The sequence below is a fragment of the Bison bison genome, unplaced genomic scaffold (assembly GCF_000754665.1).
Source record: "Bison bison bison isolate TAMUID 2011002044 unplaced genomic scaffold, Bison_UMD1.0 scf7180017864325, whole genome shotgun sequence".
Lineage (NCBI taxonomy): Eukaryota > Metazoa > Chordata > Mammalia > Artiodactyla > Bovidae > Bison > Bison bison.
Window position 1 is genome coordinate 6,094,330 of NW_011494897.1, and position 26,837 is coordinate 6,121,166.

The 26,837-nt window shown below is 38.7% G+C and overlaps 1 protein-coding gene across 1 annotated transcript in view; it reads left to right on the forward strand.

The window, feature by feature from the left end:
- Positions 1 to 26,837, forward strand: part of USH2A (Usher syndrome 2A (autosomal recessive, mild)) — a 939,168-nt gene that overhangs the window by 409,820 nt on the left and 502,511 nt on the right. Inside the window, exons 31-32 of the mRNA XM_010853294.1 lie at positions 24,295 to 24,408; positions 26,533 to 26,694. Of these exons, the coding sequence (XP_010851596.1) occupies positions 24,295 to 24,408; positions 26,533 to 26,694 (276 nt within the window). The remainder of the gene's footprint in view (positions 1 to 24,294; positions 24,409 to 26,532; positions 26,695 to 26,837) is intronic.

Genomic DNA, 26,837 nt, shown 5'->3' on the forward strand with positions numbered 1-26,837 from the left:
CCCCTTTCCCAGTGTCTTTGCCCACTCCCTCAGAAGCTCAACTCTGCCTTTTGAAAGACCTCCGGGTTTAGACCTGGGACCTTTTCTCTCTCTTTTCAAATTTTTTTCCACAGTCTTGCTCCAGGAAACTCATAGATTCACAAAGCATCCAATACCCTACAGACACTATTGACTCCTAAATGCACATCCTACCCAGACTTCCAAATGTGTGTATCCAGCAGGCATTTGAAAAAATTGACATTTCCAGTAGATGTCTCATTATTTCTAAATTTACCATCTCCAAAACTGAATTTCTGTTCCTCATCCATTCTCAATATCAATAAATGACATCTCCAGCCCCCCCAGTTAATGAAGCTTGAGAATTTTCGAGATGTTTACATCCTGTTCATACATCATATATCCATGTTTATTGATTCCATTTTCTAAACTAGGTGTGAAACTCATCTATATCTCCCCTTATCTACTGTCCAAGACAAACCATTCCAATATCTTACCTGGACAACTACAGTACTCTCCTTTCTCATGACACCTCCACCCCACAACCACCATGATTCCATCCCACCAAGTGACCAGACATCATGCTCCTCTCTTTAAAATTCTGCTTTCCACTGCCTCTCTCCCAATCTCTTTTGTCTCAGTTTCCTCTTATTTTCTGGATTTCCAAATTTTGCTGTTATAAGTAATAGGATTTTTGAAAGTCTGCATAGAAATGTTTGGAGGAATGACCAACATTGATGGTAGGTTAAATCCCTTGAAATGGAACAACTAGATCAAAGTTTCTTAAAGCAGTATTCAGTCTTGGATTCTGAGGTCAAGCAGTGTATGTGTTAGTCACGCAGTCATGTCCAGCTCTTTGTAACTCCATGGACTGTAGCATGCCAGGCTCCTCTGTCCATGGAATTCTCTAGGCAAGAATAATACTGGAGTGGGTTGCCATTCCCTTCTCCAGGGATCTTCCCAATCCAGGATTTAAACCCAGGTCTCCTGCATTGCAGGCAGGTTCTTTAGCATCTGAGCCACCTGGGAAGCTGGCTCAAGCAGACATTGATACAAATCTCTGCTGCTTACCCTCCCTGTAACATTGGGGAAATTGTGTATTCTCCTGGATCTCTTTATAGTGTCTTAACCTATGAAGTGGGAGAATAATATTAACCTCAGAAATATTAAATATATTAAATGATATGGTATTTCAGCTCTCTTTTCAGCTGTGTAAACTCAGACACATTAATTAACGTGTCTGTGCTTCGGATTCCCTGTAGTTAATGAAATAGCTGCCCACCTCACAGGACAGCTGTGAGGATTAAGGGGGTCCCTGTGTATGTAAAGCACACAGGGCAGCCCTTGACACACTGTCATACTGTAAAATGTTAGCTATCAGAAATTTTGAAAGCATCTAGCACAATGCTTAATATACGGTAATTTCTTAACAAAGATATAGTTATATTTTTAGGTTGTCAAATATATGCCAAAAAGACTATATAAATCATACTCCCACCAGCAAGCAGAATGCAAGATTGTATATTTTACTTTATATCCTAGTTGACAAGTTCTACGGCTCAGAGGTTAAAGTGCCTGCCTGCAATGCAGGAGACCTGGGTTCGATCCCTGGGTCTGGAAGATCCCCTGGAGAAGGAAATGGCAATCCACTCCAGTATTCTTGCTTGGAGAATCCCATGGATGGAGGGACCTGGTGGGCTACAGTCCACGGGGTCGCAAAGAGTCCGACACGACTGAGCGACTTCACTTTCACTTTCACAGTTAAACGGTAAATTAAAAAAAAAATATGTCAGAGTATTATTTTAATTTGGCTTATTTGATTCCTGGAGACATCAAGCATTTTCATGTTTACTGATAATATATATTTCTTTTATGACATACCTATCATGTTTCATTATCAGTTTTTCTATTGGAGGATTCACATTTTTCTCATTGATTTTAAGTATCTCTTTACATATGAAGAATATTGTACTTAAGTTTGCCTTATGTGTTGCAACACTGCAATTTCTTATTTTTCTTTTGATTTACATTTTTATGTGCAGATTTTAAAGCATATTTTCTGTAGTTGATATGTTTAAAATTTTTTTGTTAGTTTTCTATGGGTAATTTGGGAAAAAAATGTCCATATTCTCCATTCAGGGTATACTAATATTTGCTTATTAGATATACTATATTGATAATATACATATATATATATTTATAAAATGCATATCTTCTGAATTAGCAATTCTAAATTTGAGGTAAGATCAAATCAGAAACAGGGCAGAGAGTCCTCTCAAATTACATAAGATTCTGAAAGGTAATCCTACCCCCAAGATTGAAAACCAGTACAATAAACTGCTGAATGTTACTGTAGGGCATTTCAAGCATGTGAATGGTATATATAGAGAGAAAATTAGAGAACCTCTGACCAATTGTTATTTATATATTTATATATATTCAATCTGTGAAAAACTAAGGAAAAGAAATCTCAGTTATTGCAGTTTTGTCAGTTTCTTCAATTTGTCAGTTGTGTTACTTTGGAAGCTTGCTTTTTGTTTGTATTTTTCTTTTTCTTATTACCTTTACATTTGCCACTTTTAAAGTTACATTGTTTGAAGTATATCTGTGTAAATAGAACCTAGTTCGATTTACCTTTATAGTCAACTTAAAACTCTCTGTATTTTAGTAGGGGAGTGTAATTCATATTTATTTTTGTAATTTATACAATTGCTCTTATTTCTCCTACCCTATTTTATGGGGTAAAATAACTTCAATACTTTTAATTAATTTATCTTTTTTTGCTATTCCTTTATTTCTCTTCTTGCTTGTGCTGGACTATGAATTCTATAACTTTTTTTCCTCTCAAGGAATCCTAAATATGTATCTGTTGCCTACAAAGAAGTGAACAGATAAGGACATATGTAAGAGGTATCTTAAAAGTTATGGAGAACTCTGGTACTGCAAGATGGACTTTTCTTGGGAAGAATCAGGCTATTAAGGGAGAGGAGTATGAATTGAGGGGCACTAAAGCCAGGCTGAATTAGTATCAATATCAGATTTCACAGCAAAAGAAAATAAAGCAACTAGAGACTGAGAAACAAGGGATGAGAAAGTAGAGAGCCAGAAATAATGGATTTGGTGAAGATATTAGGAATGTCGAGATTGGTTGATGGCAGATGTTTTGTCAGTTGATTAAGAGAACAAGGACCGAGAGAGAGTAAAACAAAGCGGTTCATGAGTAGCTTTGTTATTGATCTTGAAAGTAATCCCCCTTTAGCATTTCTCAGGTGACTCTTGTTAAGATTTTAAAGTTTAATTTTTGGTTATTAGAGTGGTATTTTTTGAATGGAACCATCAAATAAATCCTGAATCTGTAAGCCAATTTAGCTGTATTGGTTCAAAAAGGGTCCTTAACCATTTAAGTTATAATAAAATGTGTTGTTTTCTTCTCATGACTTTTTTTTTCTTCTGTTATATAGCAAACTCTCTTTCTTCAAATTTGAGTCTCTCTTTGGCTTGGAAAGTTTGCTGTTGAGACATAGGAGTTTTCAATATTATACATTTCTTCCCAGTTGACCTTCTTTATTTTAGAAGTCTAGAACACAGTTGTCTAGTCAAATCAAAGTGAAAGTCAACGTGTTAGTTGGTCAATATTGTCTGATTCTTTGTGACCCCTTAGACTGTAGCTCACCAGGCTCCTCTGTACATGGACTTCTCTGGATGAAAATTACTGGAATGGGTTGCCATTTCCTTCTCGAAGGGATCTTCCTGACCCAGGGATTGAACCTGAGTTTCCTGTACTGCAGGCAGATTCTTTACCACCTGAGTCACCAGGGAAGTCTCAGGGTCAAGTTAATCTGAGTTCAAATCCCAGTAATGTCATTTAGTATGGTATCAGGCAAATTTGAAAATGTATTGCTATATTGGAGTGTCCTCATCTATAAATTCAAGACGAAAACCTTCTTTATGTTATAAGATTGCTGCAAAGATTTAAAAATGAATTAACTCCTAGAATATTTTGCTTGTAGATAGGCACATAATAAATCTTCAATGAATTAATTGTTATCTTTATACTATTCGGTCTCTGGATCTGGGTTATTACTTCATAATTTTTTCATTTTTCATTTTTTGATTTTGACACTGTTAATTCTTCTCTTTGAATCTTCTGAGATGATTTTTAAAACTCTTCTACTTCAGTCTTTGATTTGAATTTCTTTCTCATCTAGCTCACTTTGATTTCTGCATATTTCTCAGTATTATCAATTTTCATCTGTGTTGTTTATCATTTACCTTCAGTCTCTTGTTAATGGATTCCAAGTTCTTTTGGATCTTAATAGCATGAAACTGGTGATCTTACAAGCTTCCTGAATTAAATTCTCCCCTGAGCATGATAGTCTTCTGTAATTTGAGTGCTATAGTCTCTTGTTCTTTTTGAGTTACAGATTTTTTCCCCTCCAATCAGTAAAATGCACTTCCATAGTTCATTTGCCATATCCCTGACTTTTATCTTCATACTGAGTGTTTGATCAGGAAAATCAAATCATTTTCATGTCATTTTACTGGGCAACTAGTTGTTAATAAAAACCTTCACTGGGATTAGGACGGGGTCAATTAAGGTAAATTTGCATTTGCCCCACAGCAATTGTTAAAAGTCAACTCTTTTCTTCTCAGTCTCAGGTGAAGGAGGAGAGCTGAGAACTTGTGGGCATTTTGTACCCAGCTCAGGATAAGGTTTGCCCTGAGATCTTCTTCAAGTTGTCCATTTGTTTTCACCTGCTGTCTTTTTGTACTTCAAAACCTGTGGTCATTTCATTGGTATTTTCATTCCAATCCCAAAGAAGGGCAATGCCAAAGAATGTTCAAACTACCGCATGATTACACTCATTTCACATGCTAGCAAAGTCATGCTCAAAATCCTTCAAGCTAGGCTTCAACAGTACATGAACCGAGACTTTCCGGATGTTCAAGCTGGATTTAGAAAAGGCGGAGGAACCAGAGATCAAATTGCTAACATCCATTAGATCATACAAAAAGCAGGAGAATTCCAGAAAAACATCTACTTCAGTTTCATTGACTATGTGAAAGCCTTTGACTGTGTGGATCACAACAAACTGTGGAAAATTCTTAAAGAGATGGGAATACCAGACCACTTCACCTGCCTCCTGAGAAACCTGTATGCAGGTCAAGAATCAAGAGTTAGAACTGGACATGGAACAATGGACTGGTTCCAAATTGGGAAAGGAATATGTCAAAGCTATATATTGTCACCCTGCTTATTTAAATTTTATGTAGAGTACATCATGCGAAATGCTGGACACGATTATGCACAAGCTGGAATCAGGATTGTCAGAGAAATATCATTAACCTTGAATATGCAGATGATACCACCCTTATAGCATAAAGTGAAGAGAAGCTAAAGAGGCTCTTGATGAAGATGAAAGAGGAGAGTGAAAAGTTGGCTTAAAACTCAACATTCAGAAAACCAAGGTCATAGCATTCTGTCCCATCAACTCAATGCAAATAGATAGGGAAACAATGGAAACAGTGATAGATTTTATTTTCTTGGGCTCCAAAATCACTGTGAATGGTGATTGCAGCCATGAAATTAAAAGACCCTTGCTCCTTGGAAGAAAAGCTGTGATAAACCTAGACAGCATATTAAAAAGCAGAGACTTTACTTTGCCAACAAAGATCCATATAATCAAAGCTGTGGTTTTTCCAGTAGTCATGTATGGATGTGAGAGTTGGACCATAAAGAAGGCTGGGCACTGAAGAATTGATGCTTTCAAACTTTGGTGTTGGAGAAGACTCTCTAGAGTCCCTTGGATTGCAAGGAGATCAAACCAGCCAATCTTAAAGGAAATCAACCCTGAATATTCATTGGAAGGACTGATGCTGAAGCTCCAATACTTTGGCCACCTGATGCAAAGAACTGACTCATTTGAATGGACCCTAATTCTGGGAAAGATTGAAAGCAGGAAGAGAAGGGTATGACAGAGGATGAGATGGTTGGATAGCATCACCAATTCAATGGACATGAGTTTGAGCAAACTGCAGGAGATGAAGGACAGGGAACCCTCTCATGCTGCAGTCCACGGGGTTGCAAAGAGCTGGACATGACTGAGTGACTGAACAACAAAATGAGGTGGAAGTTCTCAACCAAGGGTACACACAGATCCCCCTGGCTAACCTTAAAAAATACAGATGCCTGTGTCTCACCTGGAAGAATCTGATTATTTGGTTTTGAATATAGCCTGGACATTGGTATTTTTAAAGTGTCAGCAGGTAATTCTGTTGTACAGCCAGCACTGGAAACACGGTTCAAGGTGTTTGACACCAGTGATCAAGTCTCAGTTTTAACCAGAAATTCTTATGAGGCCTTCTCAACAGCAACTTGCAAATATAGGATGAAAAAAAGAGAAATGCCTGAATAAAAATGATGAACCATTAAAAGAAAGTAATAAAATTAACAAAGGAAAATCACAGGACAACAAAAATTAAATGAAATGATTCTTGGGAAGAAATAGGAAATTATGGTCAGTGTAACAAAATGTGGAAGGCAAAAGAAAAAAAGAAAAGAATATTGACTAAGACAGCTGGAAGAATAGAAGCATGAGACAGGATATTTACCATTCATGAGTTTGGCTACCAGAGGATTAAATGAGATAAATCCCAGTAGTGTGGAGGGTCCAAGGGTTAACAGCCCCACTCAGGTGCAAATGGGCCCCTTTGGGCCACAGAATCTAGATGCTGTGCCCTCCAAAGGCCAGGGTTCAGAGCACGGAGTTCTTGAAAGTTCATTTTCTCAGCTGGAGCCTCGGGGTAGAAAGCCCTGCAGTTATCAGTCCAGTGCATCTTTAGACTAGTTGCAAAGGGCTCCAATTAACTCTGCGGAGCTCTTGCTGATTTTTCCCTCCAGCCCTGTTAACATGCGAAGCTACTGCCCAGAGAGACAGTCCTGGCATCTCCTTTCAAACCCAGGACTGCTCAGAAAGACCCTTCCCAATCTGATTTGAAATTCTGTCAAGAAGGCGTAGATTCAAGAATCTACTCATATACCTTTTTTTTCTTTATTTCCTTAAGATGTTTAAATGTAAACTTAATTATTGTCATAATTAGCACAGCACCTGGCACAGTGCTAGGAAAATAATTGATACACAGAAGATATTTTCTCAGTTTTATTGTTGTATTACATTGAGCTAAACTCTAAAAGAGTTGAATTCCTTCTTCAGATAATAATCAAATTTATTATTTATTGTAGTATAGCTGATAAGCCAATAATAATAACCTTTCAGATGACTTAAATAAATCTATATCACAAAGAAAAAAAAAAGACTTTTTAATTTATAATGCAGTTGATAATATCACTCTTGCTCTGAAAACTGGATTGGTCCTCATATACAGTAGACATTAGTCTTGTACCTGAAAAAAAAGTGGTTTCCATATTGTAAAATCTCTCATTTCTCTGTCTCTTCCGCAGCTAGCAGTAACAATTAGTGAGTCTCAACTCTATTGATCGTAAGGTGTTACTGGATTGCTTATGAAATATAGATTCTTGGGCTCCATGCACAGGATTCTGTGTATTTGGGCTAGGATTGAGAAATCTGCCTTTTACCAAGTGTTGTAGTTGGTCCTCTTGCAGAGGTTTATGAACCACACATTAAAAAACCACTGGAGTGAGAGGAAGAGCAGGTGAGCCGGGAACCCTTTCACCTGCTGGGCTTGAATTTGTCCCTGATTTGTATGTCCCTGCCACTGTTCCAACTACGTGTGGGCAGAACGATGCTCAGGCAGGTGAATAAATAGAAGTAGTGTAAGTAGGGCCTCTGACCATTAAGGGCAGTGCTTCTGAAAGTTGCTAGTGAAAAGGAAGTGAGAATTATTGAGAATCTTGGTAAACTTCAGATTTTGATTCAGTAGGTCTGAGACTGTGGTGAGAGATACTACATTTCTAACAATCCCAGCTCTCTCATCCCCCGGCCACGATGCCCATTAGAAAGGCAGAGAGTCCACTGTTTATGTTCTAAATGCCAAATTCCTGTTAGGGCTGAAGAAGAAAGAGACCAGGGCAATGCAACTTGTGAAACAGAATTGTAATCTTGTAGTGAAGTCTCATCTGTGTATTTCAATTACACACGTTTAACCACATACTTTGGAAGTGGGGAAAGCATGAAAAAGAGTGAAAAAACTTCAAAAATAATCTTACAGGCAAAAGATGCTATCCAATCCTGAAACTGTTAATACCTGTCAGAAGAAAAGTTTATGTGAATAGTTTTAGGGTTTCCCAACTATTGACTAAAAGGGAAACTCTTTACTGGGGTGCCTACAAAAAGAATTGAAGAACTAAGAGCATTGAGAATTACCAATTCATGAGAAGTTAGAGGCATACACAAAATCAAGTGCACCGTATTTTATGGGCCAAGGGCTTTCCAGGTGGCTCTAGTGGTAAAGAACCCCCCTGCCAATGCAGGAGATGTAGGAGACCCATGTTTGATTCCTGGGTCAAGAAGATCCCCTGGAGGAATGCATGGCGACCCGCTCTAGTATTCTTGCCTGAAGAATCCCATGGACAGAGGAGCCTGGCGGGCTACAGTCCATGGGATTGCAAAGAGCTGGACCTGACTAAAGCAACTTAGCATGCAAGGAGTTGTCAAAGGGACTTTAAATTATGAGTAATGTTGCCTTCTGTCCAGCTTTGGAACTTAACCCCAACCATTAGCCCATCCATAAGTTAAGATGCTGCTCTTTATGTGTATGTTTATGCACATATACGTGTATGCTGCTACTGCTGCTAAGTCACTTCAGTCGTGTCTGACTCTGTGCGACCCCATAGACGGCAGCCCACCAGGCTCCTCCGTCCCTGGGATTCTCCAGGCAAGAACACTGGAGTGGGTTGCCATTTCCTTCTCCAATGCATGAAAGTGAAAAAATAAAGTGAAGTCACTCAGTCGTGTCCGACTCCTAGCAACCCCGTGGACTGCAGCCTACCAGGCTCCACCGTTCATGGGATTTGCCAGGCAAGACTACTGGAGTGGGTTGCCATTGCCTTCTCTGATATACATGTATATATTATATATAAAATTATCATACCTGAGGAGCCCACAGAGAAATAACTGTAATAAAAACTTCAGTGCCATGCAATTTTTTTTTTATTCAACTGAGAAATCTTACCTCACAGTTGTTAAAACTGCATATGGCTGCTCTTTGTTCATCCATTCTATTTTTTCATTAGCTCCCAGAAGACAAGTATCTTGTTTTATATTTATTTTAAGTCTTGTTTAGTAACTTGCTGAAAGCAGACAATCAATGCATTTTTATTGAAGGAATGAAGGAATAGATAAATGAACAAATGCAGGGTTTTGTTACTAGCCCTGTAGTTAACATAATGTTACAGTTGTTTTATCACGCTGAGATGAAGTTTCAACTACTGGTTCTGTCTCAGCAGTGTGATAGTTCTCTAATTTTATGAAATAAGATGCAGAACTACCACAAGTTAAATATGTATTCAGAACTTAATATATTCCCAAGAGGGAAAAATATTGGTAGGATGAATAGAATCAAAAATTAGTTCCAAAACTTATACCTCATAATGGAGCTCAAGGGATATATATTTGCAATTAAAAATAATTGAAGTCAGTACTGCCGCAGATCTGATAATGACACAGAGCAGAAACTATTCATTTATTAAAAACAAAAGCATTATCTACTATGTTCCAGGTTAGTGCTAGATCCTACTGTTAGCATCTGCTTTTTTCCCCTGATTTTTAAAATTAATGGTAAAATGTATATACGAGCAATACTTTCTCTAAAGTACAATATTATGTTTTTAAATATGAATGTTAAACACTCATACTTAACACTGCCTTAAAAATGAGTGTTTTATGGGGGAAAATCAGTAGAAATAAGTTTTTCATTTTTAGTTAATTTTTCTTGAGAGACAGAGAACCCAAAATAACAGTGACTGCAACAAAATTAAGTTTTTCTGTCTCTGGTGATAGATGTTCACAGTAAATGTAGGGAATGATATTAACAGTCATACGGACCCACCCTCTTCATCTTTTTGCTAGACAGGACTTTTACCTCAAGGTCCAAAATAGCTGTTAGAGCATCAGCCATCCAGTCTGATTTCTATCCAGCAGAAAGGAGGAATCATTGAATGAGGATGTACACATTTACCTTAATAATATATTTCAGAAATTATTCCTCTACCTTTGATTACATTCTATGATTAGAACTTAGCCACATGGCTATATCTAGCTACACAGATTGCTGGAAAATTTCCTTATTCAAAGTGGCCATTTACCCAACTAAAAAAGGTCTTTTTATTTTACTAGGGGAAAAAGAGAGTATGTAATGAGAGGGCATTTAGTGGTCTCTGCCACAATAGGCAAACATCAAAGGTAAATTTGAAAAATTCATTTTGATGATATTGTTAAAAGATGGATCACTTCTCAGCCTTTCAGCTAAGATCAAATGTAGTATGGGGGCTTTCCAGCTGGTACAGTGGTAAAGAAGCAGCCTGCTGATGCAGGAGACACACAAGAGACTGAGGCTCAGTCTCTGGCTCAGGAAGATCCTCTGGAGTAGGAAATTACAACTCACTGCAGTATTCCTACCTGAAAAGTTCCATGGACAGAGGAGCCTGGTGGGCTGTGGTCCACATGGAGTCGCAAAGAGTCAGATATGACTGAGCACACATTAAAATATGAATTTTGAGGAAGTCTTGGCCATTTTTATAGTACTCTATAAATTAATATTTCATATTTATAGTTTATTATAAACTATTTCTTTAAATGTAAATCTTAAAGGAAATTGGTCTGAAAGCACTTCACAGAACAAAAATATGGCTTATGACATAAATAGTAAAAATAGAAATGATGTCATGTTCCTGCTTAGCTAATGTAGAAGAATTTCATCAGGTAATGCAGTGTTGATGAGTTAATAGCTTTCTCTAACTCTCCTGAATATATAATGTGCCTGAAATCCTAGTACATTGTGAAAGCTTCAGATGGGGCTCTCTACAAGTTATTCATTTTATTTTATGCAGTAAGAACTTGCGGTGCAGATTTGGATTTTTTTGGATGACATGCTGTACAATGGTTAAAAATGATGGTAATATATCAGGTTTGCTATAGAGTGGTAATCAACTGTGGATGTTGGCCATAGTATCAGCTCAGTTCAGTCACTCAGTCATATCCAACTCTTTGTGACCCCATGGACTGCGGTACACCAGGCTTCCCTGTCCATCACCAACTCCTGGAGCTTACTCAGACTCATGTCTTTCGAGTCGGTGATGCCATCCAACCATCTCATCCTCTGTCGTTCCCTTCTTCTCCTGCCTTCAATCTTTCCCAGCATCAGGGTCTTTTCAACTGAATCATTTCTTCGCATCAGGTGGCCAAAATACTGAAGTTTCTGCTTCAGCATTAGTCCTTCCAATGAATATTCAGGACTGATTTCCTTTAGGATGGACTGGTTGGATCTCCTTGCAGTCCAAAGGAATCTCAAGAGTCTTCTCCACACCACAGTTCAAAAGCATCAATTCTTTGGCACTCAGCTTTCTTTATGGTCCAACTCTCACATCCATACATGACTACTAGAAAAACCATAGCTTTGACAAGACAGACCTTTGTTGGCAAAGTACTATCTTTGCTTTTTAATATACTATCTAGATGGGTCATAACTTTCCTTCCAAAGAGCAAGCTTCTTTTAATTTCATGGCTGCAGTCACCATCTGCAGTGATTTTTCAGCCCCCCAAAATAAAGTCTCTCACTGTTTCCATTGTTTCCCCATCTATTTGCCATGAAGTGATGGGACCATATGCCATGCTGTTAGTTTTCTGAATGTTGAGTTTTAAGCCAACTGTTTCACTCTCCTCTTTCACTTTCATCAAGAGGCTCTTTAGTTCTTCCTTGCCTTCTGCCATAAGGATGGTGTCATCTGCATTTTTGAGGTTATTGATATTTCTCCCAGCAATCTTGATTCCAGCTTGTGCTTCATCCAGCCTGGCCTTTCATCCAGCCTGGCCATAGTATAGTGTAGGCTATAATCCTCAAGGTTACTGATCATATTTGATAAAGGAACAAGTTTTCTGTTTTCTAACTTTTATGATCATTTTATATTTGTATTTGGGATTAATTACAAACTTTATATATGTGTGTGTATATAATATTATACGCAAATAACACACAAATGTATACACACTGATAATAGAGTTTCTTATGAATCAGTTGTGTTTTTTTAAGGGAATATTATAGGCATATACACTTGCTCACTTGGAGGGATAAGCATTCTACTTTCTGTTCATACACAGCATGTTTTAATAATAACTTTGAACCTATTGACACATTTAAGGCATATTTAAATCAAATTCTTACTATACAATATGCTATTATTTTTAGTAACATATCTTCAAAATGCCTTCTTACAGAACTGGGAGGGGAAGAATAATGATCTTGGTGTCAGAAGACATAGGCTCTGACCTTGAATCTGCTGCTGGACCTAAGTGAGTTTTACACTCTGCCCAACAGCAGCCCCTCTGAACAGCTCGCTCTGTGCAATGGGCTTATCCTATCGGAGGCTTTTACGAGGGGACCTAGGACACTGATCAGTAAGGGACGACTTTCCTTTCTCATTTATTCCTTTTCTTTCTGTCTCCTTCCTGCCTCTCTGCTTAGTCAAGTCTGATATTTTCTTGGAGAGTTCTAATGATGTCGGTGTCAGTCCTTTATGTTAAACAAAGAGTTAAGATGTGTGGGTAACTTCAAACCAATTGCAGAATTAGAAGGGGAAAGACAGAGACTCTGCAGTTCTTAATATAAAAGCATTGATTAAAAATGTGAGGTTAGATGTAAGCCAATTGAGAGAATCTTAATGGGATAATGCTTTGAGATCAGTTAAAATCACTGTTTCAATCATTCCTGAAGACTGAGGTTAAACCTTATATTTTATTTTTAAAAATATAAGAATAAAGAAATTGTTTTCCCTGTTTGTAAGATCAAACTGTTTAGTCTTTGATCCAAGGTGCTCCGTACTAGAAGTTTTAAACAGAGTCAGAAAATCCATTTGTAGGAAATTAAATATGAAATGTTAGTTTTAGAATTTCCAAAGAGTTCCATTAGGTTTGGGGTAAATGCATTCACTCTACTACCTTTTGGATAAAATACACATTAACTTCAATTTTATAAATCTTAGAGATCTTTATTTTTATTTAAAATATTGTCCTAAACAAAACAACAAATGTCAATTTCCTACCAAAAGAAAAGCATCCTGTGTGTTCCCAGATCTCCGTTAGACCATTAAATTTTCATCCATATTTAACAAATTTAACAAATGTTCAGCTTCATAGGGTCACTGTGTCACAATGTCTGTGTTAGAACTTTATTTTCAGAGGTTCCTTTAAGTGGGCAAAAAGCATGGCATGTTGGATTAATTTACTCTCTTTCATCCATCCACTGGTTTGGTCGGCAGCTCAAAACTAATATTGGAGTGTAAGACACTTAAAAATATTAGGATTTCTCAGCACTATAGCAAAATCTTGAGCCAGAAAAGTCCCCTTCTCTGCTACTTCCCTTCCCCTGGCTGGCTTTCTTTTAAAAATGGGTTCTTCTACTGTGTCCCTGGGTAGCAGTCTCAACTCTGCCTGTGTGGGGTCCCTTACCAGATGGCCCTCTTAATAAATGCCTCGCTCTTCCCCACCCTCACCTTCTTGATCCAAATGTGAAATGCCAGCAAATAAATAAGAGCATTGTACTCTGATGAGTTCTCTTGAGATGGAGGAGAGCCCCGGGGAGGGAAAGCTAGAAATGGCTTTTCTTATTGCTAGACGGCTCCTAATTACTTGGCCAGTAGGTAGAAGACACCGTTTAGACAATAGAGACTTTAAAGGTAAAGAAAGAGAACAAATTCTCCATCTTATTCCAAATGCCTTTGCTAACAGGAAAAATGTGTTTGGGTTGTTGGAGTCCGTTTGAAATATTCTGCATGATCTTTCTTTGCCTGGGGACCACAGACTTTGGACTCTGGTTAGTGACGGCTGTGTGCACATTTCGCCGCCACACTCAGAGTGCAACGGAAATGAATGGGTAATGAGAACAGAGCAGCCAGTTCTTTAATTGAATTAAAAGCTGGGTGACATCAGTGCAGACACCTGTCCAATTACAGACAGGCCAAGGTGTTTACCATTGCTGCACAAGCGATTCGAAGATGACAGAAATCTTTCCGCCCACAGATTAACATAATGAAGGGGAACAGAGTACAGTGGATACAGGCCAAACACCTAGGTTGGCAGCTGAGGGGGGCTGGCAAGGGGGTGTCAGCTCCGGGATGTAAATAGAAACAGAGTCTCTTTTCTTCTCCAAACTGTGTTGGGCTTTGAAAAGGATGCCATTTTGCTTTATATCTCAGGCTTGGATTCCAGGCTGAGCATTTATACTTGTCTGCATCGAGTCAGAGGAGTTAATCATAAAATCTCAATGTCAAAGCTGACTCCTCTGCTGTTTTCCTGCTTCTCAGCATACAGTTTTATTAGAGGCACAAAAGCTTGTCCAGCGGGTGTCAGCTCCACAGTGATTTTCTCTTAGTCAGGCTGCCTTCAGTTTTGAATATTTCTCTTCTGCTCCTTTGAAACTTGAGGTTTGAGCACAGGAAACAGTGTGTCGGAAATATAACGGATGAGTCAAAAGAAACAGCGTCTGTTCCTTCGCGGACACCTGGGAAAGGGTAGGATGGGAGTGGGCATCTCTAATAGTAAAGGAGACAGCTTTGAGCTGAGAAGATGAAAAGTCTTGATTTTTTTGTCAAACATCAAGGGTCCACCCTTGGTAAAACATTGCAATAACTGCTAGAAAAGAGGACAAGTAAAGTAAAAAGACACACCCTCTGCATTTAGGAAGTTCCCCCAAATCATTGCAGGGGGCTTCTAAATTGTTCTCCAGGAGAAGGTTTTTCTGCTCTGCTGGGTGGAAATCCTCAGAGCACAGAGTCTGGAACCATGCGCACTAGGGTCTTAAATTTCCTTCTGTGATGCACTGTCTCTACTTATATCAAGTTCCTGCCCCTGCTCTTTCAGCCAGGGCTTCCTGCACCCGCCAAGGTCCACAGGACTGTCATTCAAAGGGAATATACGTACTTAACTTCAAACTCCCTTGGTGTGGCCCGTCAGGATTTCTCAATGTTAAGCATTAATGCAAAATGCATTATCGCTTAGCACTGAGAGTCCTGGCCCTGCTGGTGCCAATGGTTTTAATCCAGATACCAAGACTCCTGTGTTTCATGGGATCCTAACACTTTTAAGACATCAATAATGCTTCCTATATGCTTATGGAATGTTTTGTCAGCTCACCCTCTTCCATTATCAAAAGAGACTGGCAGGTTTCCTGACATGGTTGGGACCATTTTTGATTTCACAGAGATTCGTGGCTGGAAAAGAATCTGAGAGGTCATCTGGCCTGCCTCCAGGTAGAAACAGTCTAAGATTCAAAGGGAAAAAAAAGACTCCTCTGTGATGTCTGCTGGAGACAGAGGTTCATATCCAAACCAGTCTTAAAAGTTGTCATTGTTAGGATATACTTCTTTATTTGTAACCCCCTAAGTGTCATCAAGGAGACTATCCCACTTTATCTTACTGGGTTTTCTGTGGACATAGAATATATGTCATATTTTTCTCTCTAGGATTCCTTTGTAAATATATCACTGTAAATGTTTTTCAATATTCTTTTAAATATAATACTGAAATATATTTTCAATGATTTTCTTGTCATCTCTTTAACTAAATATAGTGTGCTTAATTTCTCAGTCATGTCCAGCTATTTGCGACCCCATGGACCATAGCCCACCAAGCACCTCTGTCCATGGGGATTCTCCAGGCAAGAGTATTGGAGTGGGTTGCCATACCCTCTTCCATGGGATCTTCCAAACCCAGGGATCTAACCCAGGTCTCCCATATTACAGGCATATTCTTTATTGACTGAGCCACCAGGGAAGCTTATAGATCTCCTATAATTTTGGACTGGGAGGTCTGGATCTGAATTTTATAAATGTCCTTGCCCACTTAGCATGTGTGAAAGCATTCTGCTTTATGTACTTAATCTATGTATTATTGTTATCATTAGGGTTCTTCTTCTTCTAGTTCTAATATTTTCTTAGATTAGAAACTTTGTAAAGATCAGTTGTGTTCTATAGCACTTTTCCTAGAGGCATATAGAAGGAGAGTTGATAAATACCCTTATATGTGTGTATGTGTGCATTTTAACTAATTTTTATTGGTGTGTAGTTGATTTACAATGTTGTGTTAGTTTCTGCTGTACAGCAAAGTGAATCAGGTACATACACGTATCAGATCAGATCAGTCGCTCAGTCGTGTCCGACTCTTTGCGACCTCATGAATTGCAGCACGCCAGGCCTCCCTGTCCATGACCAACTCCTGGAGTTCACTCAGACTCATGTCCATTGAGTCAGTGATGCCATCCAGCCATCTCATCCTCTGCCGTCCCCTTCTCCTCCTGCCCCCAATCCCTCCTAGCATCAGAGTCTTTTCCAGTGAGTCAACTCTTCGCATGAGGTGGCCAAAGTACTGGAGTTTCAGCTTTAGCATCATTCCTTCCAAAGAAATCCCAGGGCTGATCTCCTTCAGAATGGACTGGCTGGATCTCCTTGCAGTCCAAGGGACTCTCAAGAGTCTTCTCCAACACCACAGTTCAAAAGCATCAATTCTTCAGTGCTCAACCTCCTTCACAGTCCAACTCTCACATCCATACATGACCACAGGAAAAACCATAGCCTTGACTAGACGAACCTTTGTTGGCAAAGTAATATCTCTGCTTTTGAATATGCTATCTAGGTTGGTCATAACTTTGCTTCCAAGGAGTAAGTGTCTTTTAATTTCATGGCTGCAGTCACCATCTGCAGTGATTTTGGAGCCCAGAAAAATAAAGTCTGACACTGTTTCCACTGTTTCCCCATCTATTTCCCATGAAGTGATGGGACCGGATGCCATGTATATTCACTCGTTTTTAGATTCTTTTCCCATGTAGGTCACTACTAGTATCAAGTAGAGTTTGTTTTCTACATCTGTGACTCTATTTCTGCTTTTTAAATAAGTTCATTTGTACCATATTTAAAAATCTCATATATAAGTGATATTATATGATATGTGTCTTTCTCTCTCTGACTTACTTTCACTCAGTGTGGCAGACTATGCTGCTGCTGCTGCTAAGTCGCTTCAGTCATATCCGACTCTGTGTGACCCCATAGACGGCAGCCCACCAGGCTCCCCCGTCCCTGGGATTCTCCAGGCAAGAACACTGGAGTGGGTTGCCATTTCCTTCTCCAATGCAGGAAAGTGAAAAGTGAAAGGGAAGTCACTCAGTTGTGTCCGACTATTCGCGACCCCATGGACTGCAGCCCACCAGGCTCCTCCGTCCATGGGATTTTCCAGGCAAGAGTGCTGGAGTGGGGTGTCATTGCCTTCTCCAATGGCAGACTCTAGGTCTGCCTATATCACTACAAATGGCATTCTTTCATTCTTTATATGGCTTAGTAATATAAGTATCTTTTGATGATGATACTTTGTTGCAGCAGTACTGCTTTTTTTTCTGGGGAGTATATAATCTAAGGATGAATCTGACACTTAAAGGAAGGCCATTTGGCCACTCACTTTGGTCTCTGGGGATATGTTTAAGAAAGGCTACCTTGACTAGTCTTGGAAAGATTATCTTTATTCTTTAGTAATAGCAGAAGTTTTTATAATGATCAACTTTAATCCATCCTGATAAACTCTCCATACTGAGAAACAGAATATAGAGACTGCATGCCCCAACAACAGGATGACTTTGTCATTATTCTGATTTAGAAAGGACCACTTGGCTAACCAGCCCCTTCTCCTACCCCAGTCTAACTGTAATCTGACAAGAGAGAAAATACTCAATCATTATATTGCTCTTCTTACTGAAATGGATAAAACTAACCTGTATTTAGGGGAAATTATTCCAATGGTTTGACAAACTTTGTCTGTGAGACACAACGTTATAAGCAATATCCCCACTGCAAATAGGAGAGAAATGCCACCTTAGCCTCTCAAAGTACGGCATGTTTTTTTGAAAGTGATTTACAAGCCACCCAAAATTTTATACCTGTGATTTGAAGTTAGCAAAAGCCAAAACATCAGCTTTCTTCTTCTCTGTTTTCTATTTTGCAGCTCTCATTTCTCAGTGTTTATTATTGTTTCACCTGCCTGGAAATAGGAAATGTGAGCACGTTGATAAATGGCTTGAAAGATGATCTAGTTTCTCTCCAGCATCTTTCTTTAAGAATCCTGGGACTTTTCTATGAAATACAATTTGGTAAACTTCTCTACCAAAGCAAAAAGCTGAAAAATGCAAGTTTTTTGAGAGAAGTATTGCCTGTTTTTTAAGGTCCTAAAGTTCTAAGGGGGAAGAAATTAGCAAAGGAATTTCATGATACACATACATGCACAAAAGGATTCCTTTAGTAAAGGCAAGAAAGGTTGAATAAAGCATTGAAGACCATTTAGTGAATGCAAACTTAGTATCTGGTTTGACATGATCTTTCTTAAAGTCTCCACTAATACCTGTCTTGTTAATTTGATATAACAGTCACAGTTCCAACACTGCGCTTCACCTATGATTTGAAAAGAAATAATGTCTCAGGGTAAGTATTTTGCAATATAAGGGAGCTGTTTTTTATGTTTCCTGATTATAATATTATCTAGATGAATGACACGATGTCATACTAAAGATTTCAGAGTACCAAACCGTATGCAACCACAGTGTCTTTTGGAACACAATATACCGTTGCCCCAGCTAAGTCAGGGCCACCTGTGAGAGGCGATGTGACCTAGGCTGTTCAGTGATGACCAAGAGAAACTAATCTCATGTCATAAAGCATTTTCTTGTTCACCATCGTAGTAAAACTCACTTTCTGGGGCTGATTCATTTCTTGTTAGTATGGCATTATACTAACTCAGATGAGCAATTTATCTTATTTAGACTTGCAGTAGATTTGAACTTGGCAATAGCAAAGATGAGACAAATGCCAAAAATTTTCAAAGGATGAAAAGGCTAGGATTTATCTTACAAGGATACCTTAATTTTGAACTCAGGATTTACAGTTGATGATGGAGGCACTAAGAGTAGGGAAAATGGTAATACTGTATATATGGTTGTCCCAGTCTCCTAATTGATCCCTCCCCTGCTTTTTCACCTTCGATATCTGTGTGGTTGTTTTCTAAATCTGTGATTCTGTTTTGTAAATAAGTTCATTTGTACCATTTTTTTAAGATTGCATGTCTAAGTGATACTATATGTTATTTGTCTTTCTCTGTCTGACTTCATATAGTATAATAATCTCTAGATCCATCCATGATTAACATATGCATAGTATTATATATAAAATAAATAAATAATAAGGACTTACTATATTGCACAGGGAACTCTACTCAATATTGTGTAATAAACTATATGGGAAAAGAATCTAAAAAAGAGTGGATAAATGTATATGTATAACTGATTCACTTTGCTGTACACCTGAAATTAACAAAACATTGTAAGTATACTATACTCCAATAAAAATATTTTTAAAAAAGAAATGGGAAAGAAGAAGCTTGCAAATAGTTTTGGCTATCAGGTCTGCATTGGGGCAGGTTGAGAGTGAAATGTTATTCGTATTTGAATATCTAGGTAGGATACATGTCTTGTGAGTAGAAATAAATAACTAGAGCTTGGAGGAGAGATGTGAAGTCTATGAATATAGCTACGACATGAGGCTTAATGAACTAACAAAGGCAGGTGTTCAGAAGAAGAGAGAAGTCTATGCACCCAATTTTGAAAAAGAAAAAAGCTAACTAAAGGACTGTGAAAGGGAGATGAGCTGGCCAAAGAAAGCAAGGAGCTTTAATTTAGAACTCCTAGGAAAGAATTCAGTGACCGAGAGGGCAGCTGAGGGAGGCAAAGTCCAATAAGTAGACTCAGGATCGAAAAAAGATAGAAGAAGGATTACTTGGTCTAGTGTGGAAGGGATCACTAGTGACCTTTAAAAAGTGGGAAGTCAAGAAATACCTGGACTAACAGTCAAATTTGCCTTGGAGTACAGAATGAAGAGGGCAAAGGCTAATAGAGTTTTGCCAAGAGAATGCACTAGGCATAGCAAACACCCTCTTCCAACAACACAAGAGAAGACTCTACACATGGACGTCACCAGATGGTCAATAATGAAATCATATTGATTATATTCTTTGCAGCCAAAGATGGAGAAGTTGTATACAGTCAGAAAAAACAAGACCAGAAGCTGACTGTGGCTCAGATCACAAACTCCTTATTGCCAAATTCAGACTTAAAGTAAGTAGGGAAAACCACTAGACCATTCAGGTACGACCTAAATCAAATCCCTTACGACTATACAGTAGAAGTGACAAATAGATTCAAGGGATTAGATCTGATAACAGAGTGCCTGAAGAACTATGGACGGAGGTTCATGACATTGTACAGGAGGCAGTGATCAAGACCATCCCCAAGAAAAAGAAATGCAAAATGGCAAAATGGTTGTCTGAGGAGGCCTTACAAATAGCTGTGAAAAGAAGGGAAGTGAAAAGCAAAGAAGAAAAGGAAAGATATACCCATTTGAATTGAGAGTTCCAAAGAATAGCAAGGAGAGATAAGAAAGCCTTCCTCAGTGATCAGTGCAAAGAAATGGAGGAAAAGAATAGAATGGGAAAGACTAGAGATCTCTTCAAGAAAATTAGAGATACCAAAGGAGAATTTCATGCAAATATGGGCAAAATAAAGGACAGAAATGGTATGGACCTAACAGAAGCAGAAGATATTAAGAGGTGGCAAGAATACACAGAAGAATTATACAAAAGGATCTTCATGATCCAGATAATCACAATGCTTGATCACTCACCTAGAGCCAGACATTCTGGAATGCAAAGTCAAGTGGGCCTTAGGAAGCATCACTGCAAACAAAGCTAGTGGAGGTGATGGAATTCCAGTTGAGCTATTTCAAATCCTAGAAGATGATGCTGTGAAAGTGCTGCACTCAATATGCCAGCAAATTTGGAAAACTCAGCAGTGGCCACAGGACTGGAAAAGGTCAGTTTTCATTCCAATCCCAAAGAAAGACAATGCCAAGGAATGTTCAAACTACCGCACAATTGCACTCATCTCACATGCTAGCAAAGTAATGCTAAAAATTCTCCAAGCCAGGCTTCAACAACAGATGAACCGTGAACTTCCAGATGCTCAAACTGGATTTGAAAGGCAGAGGAAAATTGCCAACATCCATTGGATCATCGAAAAAGCAAGAGAGTTCCAGAAAAACATCTATTTCTGCTTTATTGACTATGCCAAAGCCTTTGACTGTGTGGATCGCAACAAACTGTGAAAAATTCTGAAAGAGAAGGGAATACCAGACCACCTGACCTGCCTCCTGAGAGATCTGTATGCAGGTCAGGAAGCAACAGTTAGAACTGGACATGGAACAACAGACTGGTTCCAAGTCAGGGAAGGAGTACATCAAGGCTATATATTGTCACCCTGCTTATTTAACTTATATGCAGAGTACATCATGAGAAATTCTGGATTGGAGGAAGCACAAGGTCTAATCAAGATTGCCAGGAGATATATCAATAACCTCAGATATGCAGATTATAGCACACTTATAGCAGAAAGCGAAGAACAACTAAAGAGTCTCTTGATCAAAGTGAAAGAGAAGAGTGAAAAAGTTGGCTTAAAACTCAACATTCAGAAAACTAAGATCATGGCATCCTGTACCATCACTTCATGGCAAACAGATGGGGAAACAGTGGAAATAGTGACAGATTTTATTTTGGGTGGCTCCAAAATTACTGCAGATGTTGACTGCAGCCATGAAATTAAAAGACGCTTGCTCCTTGGAAGAAAAGTTATGACCAACCTGGACAGCATATTAAAAAGCAGAGACATTAAAGCTATGGTTTTTCCAGTAGTCATGTATGGATGTGAGAGTTGTACTATAAAGAACGCTGAGCACCGAAGAATTGATGCTTTTGAACTGTGGTGTTGGAGAAGACTCTTGAGAGTCCCTTAGACTTCAAAGAGATCCAACCAGTCCATTCTAAAGGAAATCAGTCCTGAATATTTATTGGAAGGACTCATGCTGAAACGGAAACTCCAATACTTTGGCCTCCTGATGTGTAGAACTGATTAATTTGAAAAGACCCCAATGCTGGGAAAGATTGAAGGCAGGAGGAGAAGGGGACGGCAGAGGATGAGATGGTTGGATGATATCACCGACTCAATGGACTTGAGTTTGAGTAATCTCTGGGAGTTGGTGATGGACAGGGAAGTCTGGTGTGCTGTAGTCCATTGGGTTGCAGAGAGTCGGACACGACTGAGGACTGAACTGAACTGAGTGATCTTTAAAAGATAAAAATCAGTGTTTAATAGCAGAATGCAGGCAGAAACTGGATTGCAGTGACAACATAGCTTTGGCTGTCATGGCATTGTGCTAGAATTCTCTCCTCCTATGTCCCTGTATTGAGAACATTATATTCCTAAGCTTATTGAATCCTGATAGTAACACTTTGAGATTAATATAGTAATATCCCCATCTCATAGCCCCATGATACTGTATTATTCCTGTGAGACCTCTCATCCAAGACAGGTGCTGTTATTATCTATCTGCAGTGCCTTAGAAGACTAAGGCACAGAAATCTGATCAACCTGCCCAAACCCGTACCATAAACCAGTAGTAGAATTGGCATCTGGACCCAAGCAGTCTTTCCTGAGCATCATTGCTCTTAATCCCCAAATCCCTACATGTTGAAGATGCAGATGTATGCTGGAAGCCTTCCTTTAAATCTTTTGGAGGAGGAGAAATAATCTCTTTAAAAAAGTGAGTTTAGACTGTGGGTCATGATCTGGGAGATTCAAGAAGAAATGACAGTCACAGTGGCAGGAGTGAGGGAAAGCAGAGACAATGTGAAGGTGTTTTGAAATCAGAGCTGCATTTGGCATGAGATGGTCACATGCGTTGTGTGTCACTTCGTTGGCTTGCTGACTTCTTGGCCCCGGACGAGGATCGAGGTGCCAAGTGCAGCCGAGAGGGTTGTGTGGCCCAGGGGGATGCTTGGGGAGCTGCTAGATTCAAGACTTACAGGCAGCACTGGGGACCCAGGGCTAGTGTGAAGGGCCAGAGCAAACAGTGACTGTGGTCTTTACTTTATCCTGGTCTTTGCTCTTTTAATATCTTTATCCTTTCTATCAGGGAAAGGGAATAGGCAAACATGCATTTTAAAATTTGTTGTTGAATGGTGAAAGCCGTCAGCCATCACATTAAAACAATCAAAGTTTCCCCAATGAAAGGATACCATGAGTAGAACCATCTTTTTGTAAGAATGATGACAATCCATGTGATTGGGGATAAAAACAGCTCTAAAAGCCACAGCAAAAAACATGGGTGAGCAAATACACAAATGATATTTTTGATACTTCTTTAATTCAGGGGATTAACTAAATAAAGAGCTTCTGTCTTGGTTATAAACACCAGTAAACAAAATGTGCTTTCATTTCTGCGGGCACCTTTAATTGCCAAACAAATCTTACATATCCACCACCAAATCAGGTTAATTCAACACTTCTATGGGCAATGCTTCTGTTTAAGGCAGGTGTCTTAATTAAATAAACTAATAATTTTGCAAGGAGAAGTACAAAAGTATAATTATCTAATTGGCTAATTGTTCAACTGTGTTGATTTGCATATTCGTTTTAGCTGCAACATGAATAAATAGTTTGTATACATGTATCCTACTGTTAAAATAATGAAATCACTCTTGGGAGTAGCATCTCCTAACATGTGTTAATAGATGTCACTTAAGATGGAATCTCTAGCTAAACACTGTTGAAAAATGTGAGGTAAAAGAAAATGAAGTAGTTTTGTTTCTCCAGGAGAACTAGGATCCCGAAATGGGATGGTGGCTGTCTTTACTACCAGATACACTGGGTTCTGCTCTATGAACTATATGTGGAACTCCCCATTTTTTCAGGAGAAACATCTCAGGGCATTAGCGTCCTGAGAAGCACGTTGGGGAAAATGCTATTTAAAACTGTCTTAGCAAGAAGTTGGTCTCACAGTTTTTTCTCACTAGTCGCTGCATTCTACAATCAACACATGGACAGGGAAATGGATTTAAGAAGCATGTGTTTTTGTTTTTTATCCTCTGTGTCTCTACCTTTTTATCTCACACACATATACACACACAATACTCTTCATGGCTTATGGTAAATATGCAAACCTCTCTTTGTCCCCTTTTATTACAGGCATATTGACAGGCTTGCTACCCTTCAAAAACTATGCAGTAACCCTAGCTGCTTGCACTTTGGCTGGCTGTACCGAGAGCTTGCATGCATTGAACATCTCTACTCCACAAGAAGGTAAAGTAATTTCAAAGGTCTTGACTTCCACATTTCAGTCATGAATAATAAAATAGGAGAAGAGCTAAATACTGCAAGGCCATTTGCTAGAAAACCCCAACCTAATTTGATGACAAAGTGCATTGCCAGGCCATAATTGCTCCATTTTTTGGGGGGGTGCGAAAATGAATCAAACTCCATACCCTTTAATGACATGCATCTTTAATAGCGGTAATGCAGATTAATGGGCTTTTTAATTGCTGTTACATTGTTCATGCAAGAGCCCTGTCATTAATATGAAGCATCTGAAAGATTAATGAAAGCTTCCTCATTTTACTATGGCTCAGAAGTAAATCTAGAGACAGTCTGACTAAAAAGAATTGATTGTATGGCACAGTATGAAATTGAGAATCAAACGGTTGATTTCCATGGTCTCTTTTAACTGCTAAACACCAGCACGGGTAACAATTATTTCAGTGTGATGGAACCTCCAAACGCCAATCGAGGCATTATTAATCATGGCCTGGCTCCTTCCGATTCAAGTCTCACTTTTCTTGTATGTGGAGCTTGCAAACTGTTGGCATAAATTAATGTTTCAGAAAGCTTGCATTAGGAAGGCAGTGGGAAAGAGAAAATATTTTAGCACTCCAAAGTGAAAGCTTTGCTCAAGCATCAGAACACATCTCTTCAAGAAATAACAGCTCTCAAAACACTTAAAGCTTTGTTACTTCGTATTTCTCTCTCCGAGATAAGACGGGTTACACATTTCTCTTACTGTCTAGCTGTAAAGTTATTCAGGAGATTTAAAAGGTTGATCTTTAGGGGAAAAGAGTCCCCAGTGTCTCTCTATGTCAGTATCCATCCATTCCCTTTCCCCACTTCTCTTCCCCCACTTCTCTTCCCCCCTATCCCATCCCACCTCTTTTAAATCCTTAAAGAACCACTCACAGAGAAGACGTGTAAGGAAAGACAATGGTCCGTCTGATATAACCAGGACAGAAGACAGAAGTTTGTAAAACCCTTCTTGTGACCCTTTGTTCTTCATGCCTTGCAGCTGACCTCACCAGAACCCTCTCACCCGGACTATAGCATTGGTGACCCATGTTCTGTGTTTTCTCAACATTCGCTCCATCTGGTCTACCAATGCTAGCGCTTTTTCTTAGTGTGTCTTTGTTTCTGCTGAGGCACATATAATCATCCCCTTTTCTAATTACTTCTATCAACTCCAATATGGCACAGATCATCCTATATTGCACTGTTTTCTCTTCATCCAGTACATTCTCTGACCAGGTTTTACCTGAAAGAAAGAAAGAAAGTGAAGTCGCTCAGTCATGTCTGACTCTTTGCACCCCATGGACAGTAGCCTGCACCAGGCTCCTCTGTCCATGGGATTTTCTAGGCAACAGTACTGGAGTGGGTTGCCATTTCCTTCTCCTGGTACCCTCCAAATCTACTTCACAACTTAACCCTAGAGGGATTCCTCCTCCTCCAGTTCACCATTTCCTTCTTGTTATTTCCCAATTTCTAGATTTTTCTTAAATTTATTACCGACTTACCAAGCTATAGCTATGGTTAGGATCATTTTCTTTTTTTTTTTTTTTTGGATCATTTTCTAAAAGATTTTTTTTTTAGTTTCTGACACCCCTATTTATTGGAAATGGACAGACACCCTTTATTAAAAAAAACTCACAATATAGTTTTCATGTATAATAAATTTAATTTATGCCGTGCTTTATGTTTATGGCTGCATATAGATTTTTTATATCAATTATGGGCCACCTAGCATTGTTCATGTTAGATCAAAAGCTCCTCAAGGGTAGGGATTCTGTTTAGTTTGCTTTGAGAGGCATAGTCCCAAGTAAAGATTATGGGTTAGTAATACTATTGATGAAGTAACACAAGCATCAGTCAAGTGAACTAATGTAAAATATAAATACTCACCATTTTTGGTTGATGCAAATTTTCATAAATTCAAGACAAGTATTTAGTACTAAAGCAATTACTAATAAGATGCCCATGAATCAGGGACATTTCCATGCATGGGATGTCAAGTTTATTCCATGATTTATTGGTTTGGGTCTGAAAAGTTTAAATTAGAAATGTAAACTAAAATTATAATCAGAAGTCTTTTTATTTTTCCCACAGCCCCACAACAGGTTCAGCCACCAGTAGCCAAATCCCTTCCCCATTCTTTGTTACTCTCCTGGAATCCACCCCAAAAAGCTAATGGCATTATAACTCAGTACTCTTTATATATGGATGGGATGCTAATCTACTCAGGCAATGGAGAGAACTACACAGTCACAGGTAAGACTTCTGTAGGTATTAGTAAGTAGTTTTAGTCTCTATTAAAGTATATGTACTTCCAAACTAATAAATGTAAGATAACTATAAACTATAATTTATAGCTATCTGAGAATGCAGATTTAAAAGTTGGGTTACTTGGGTTT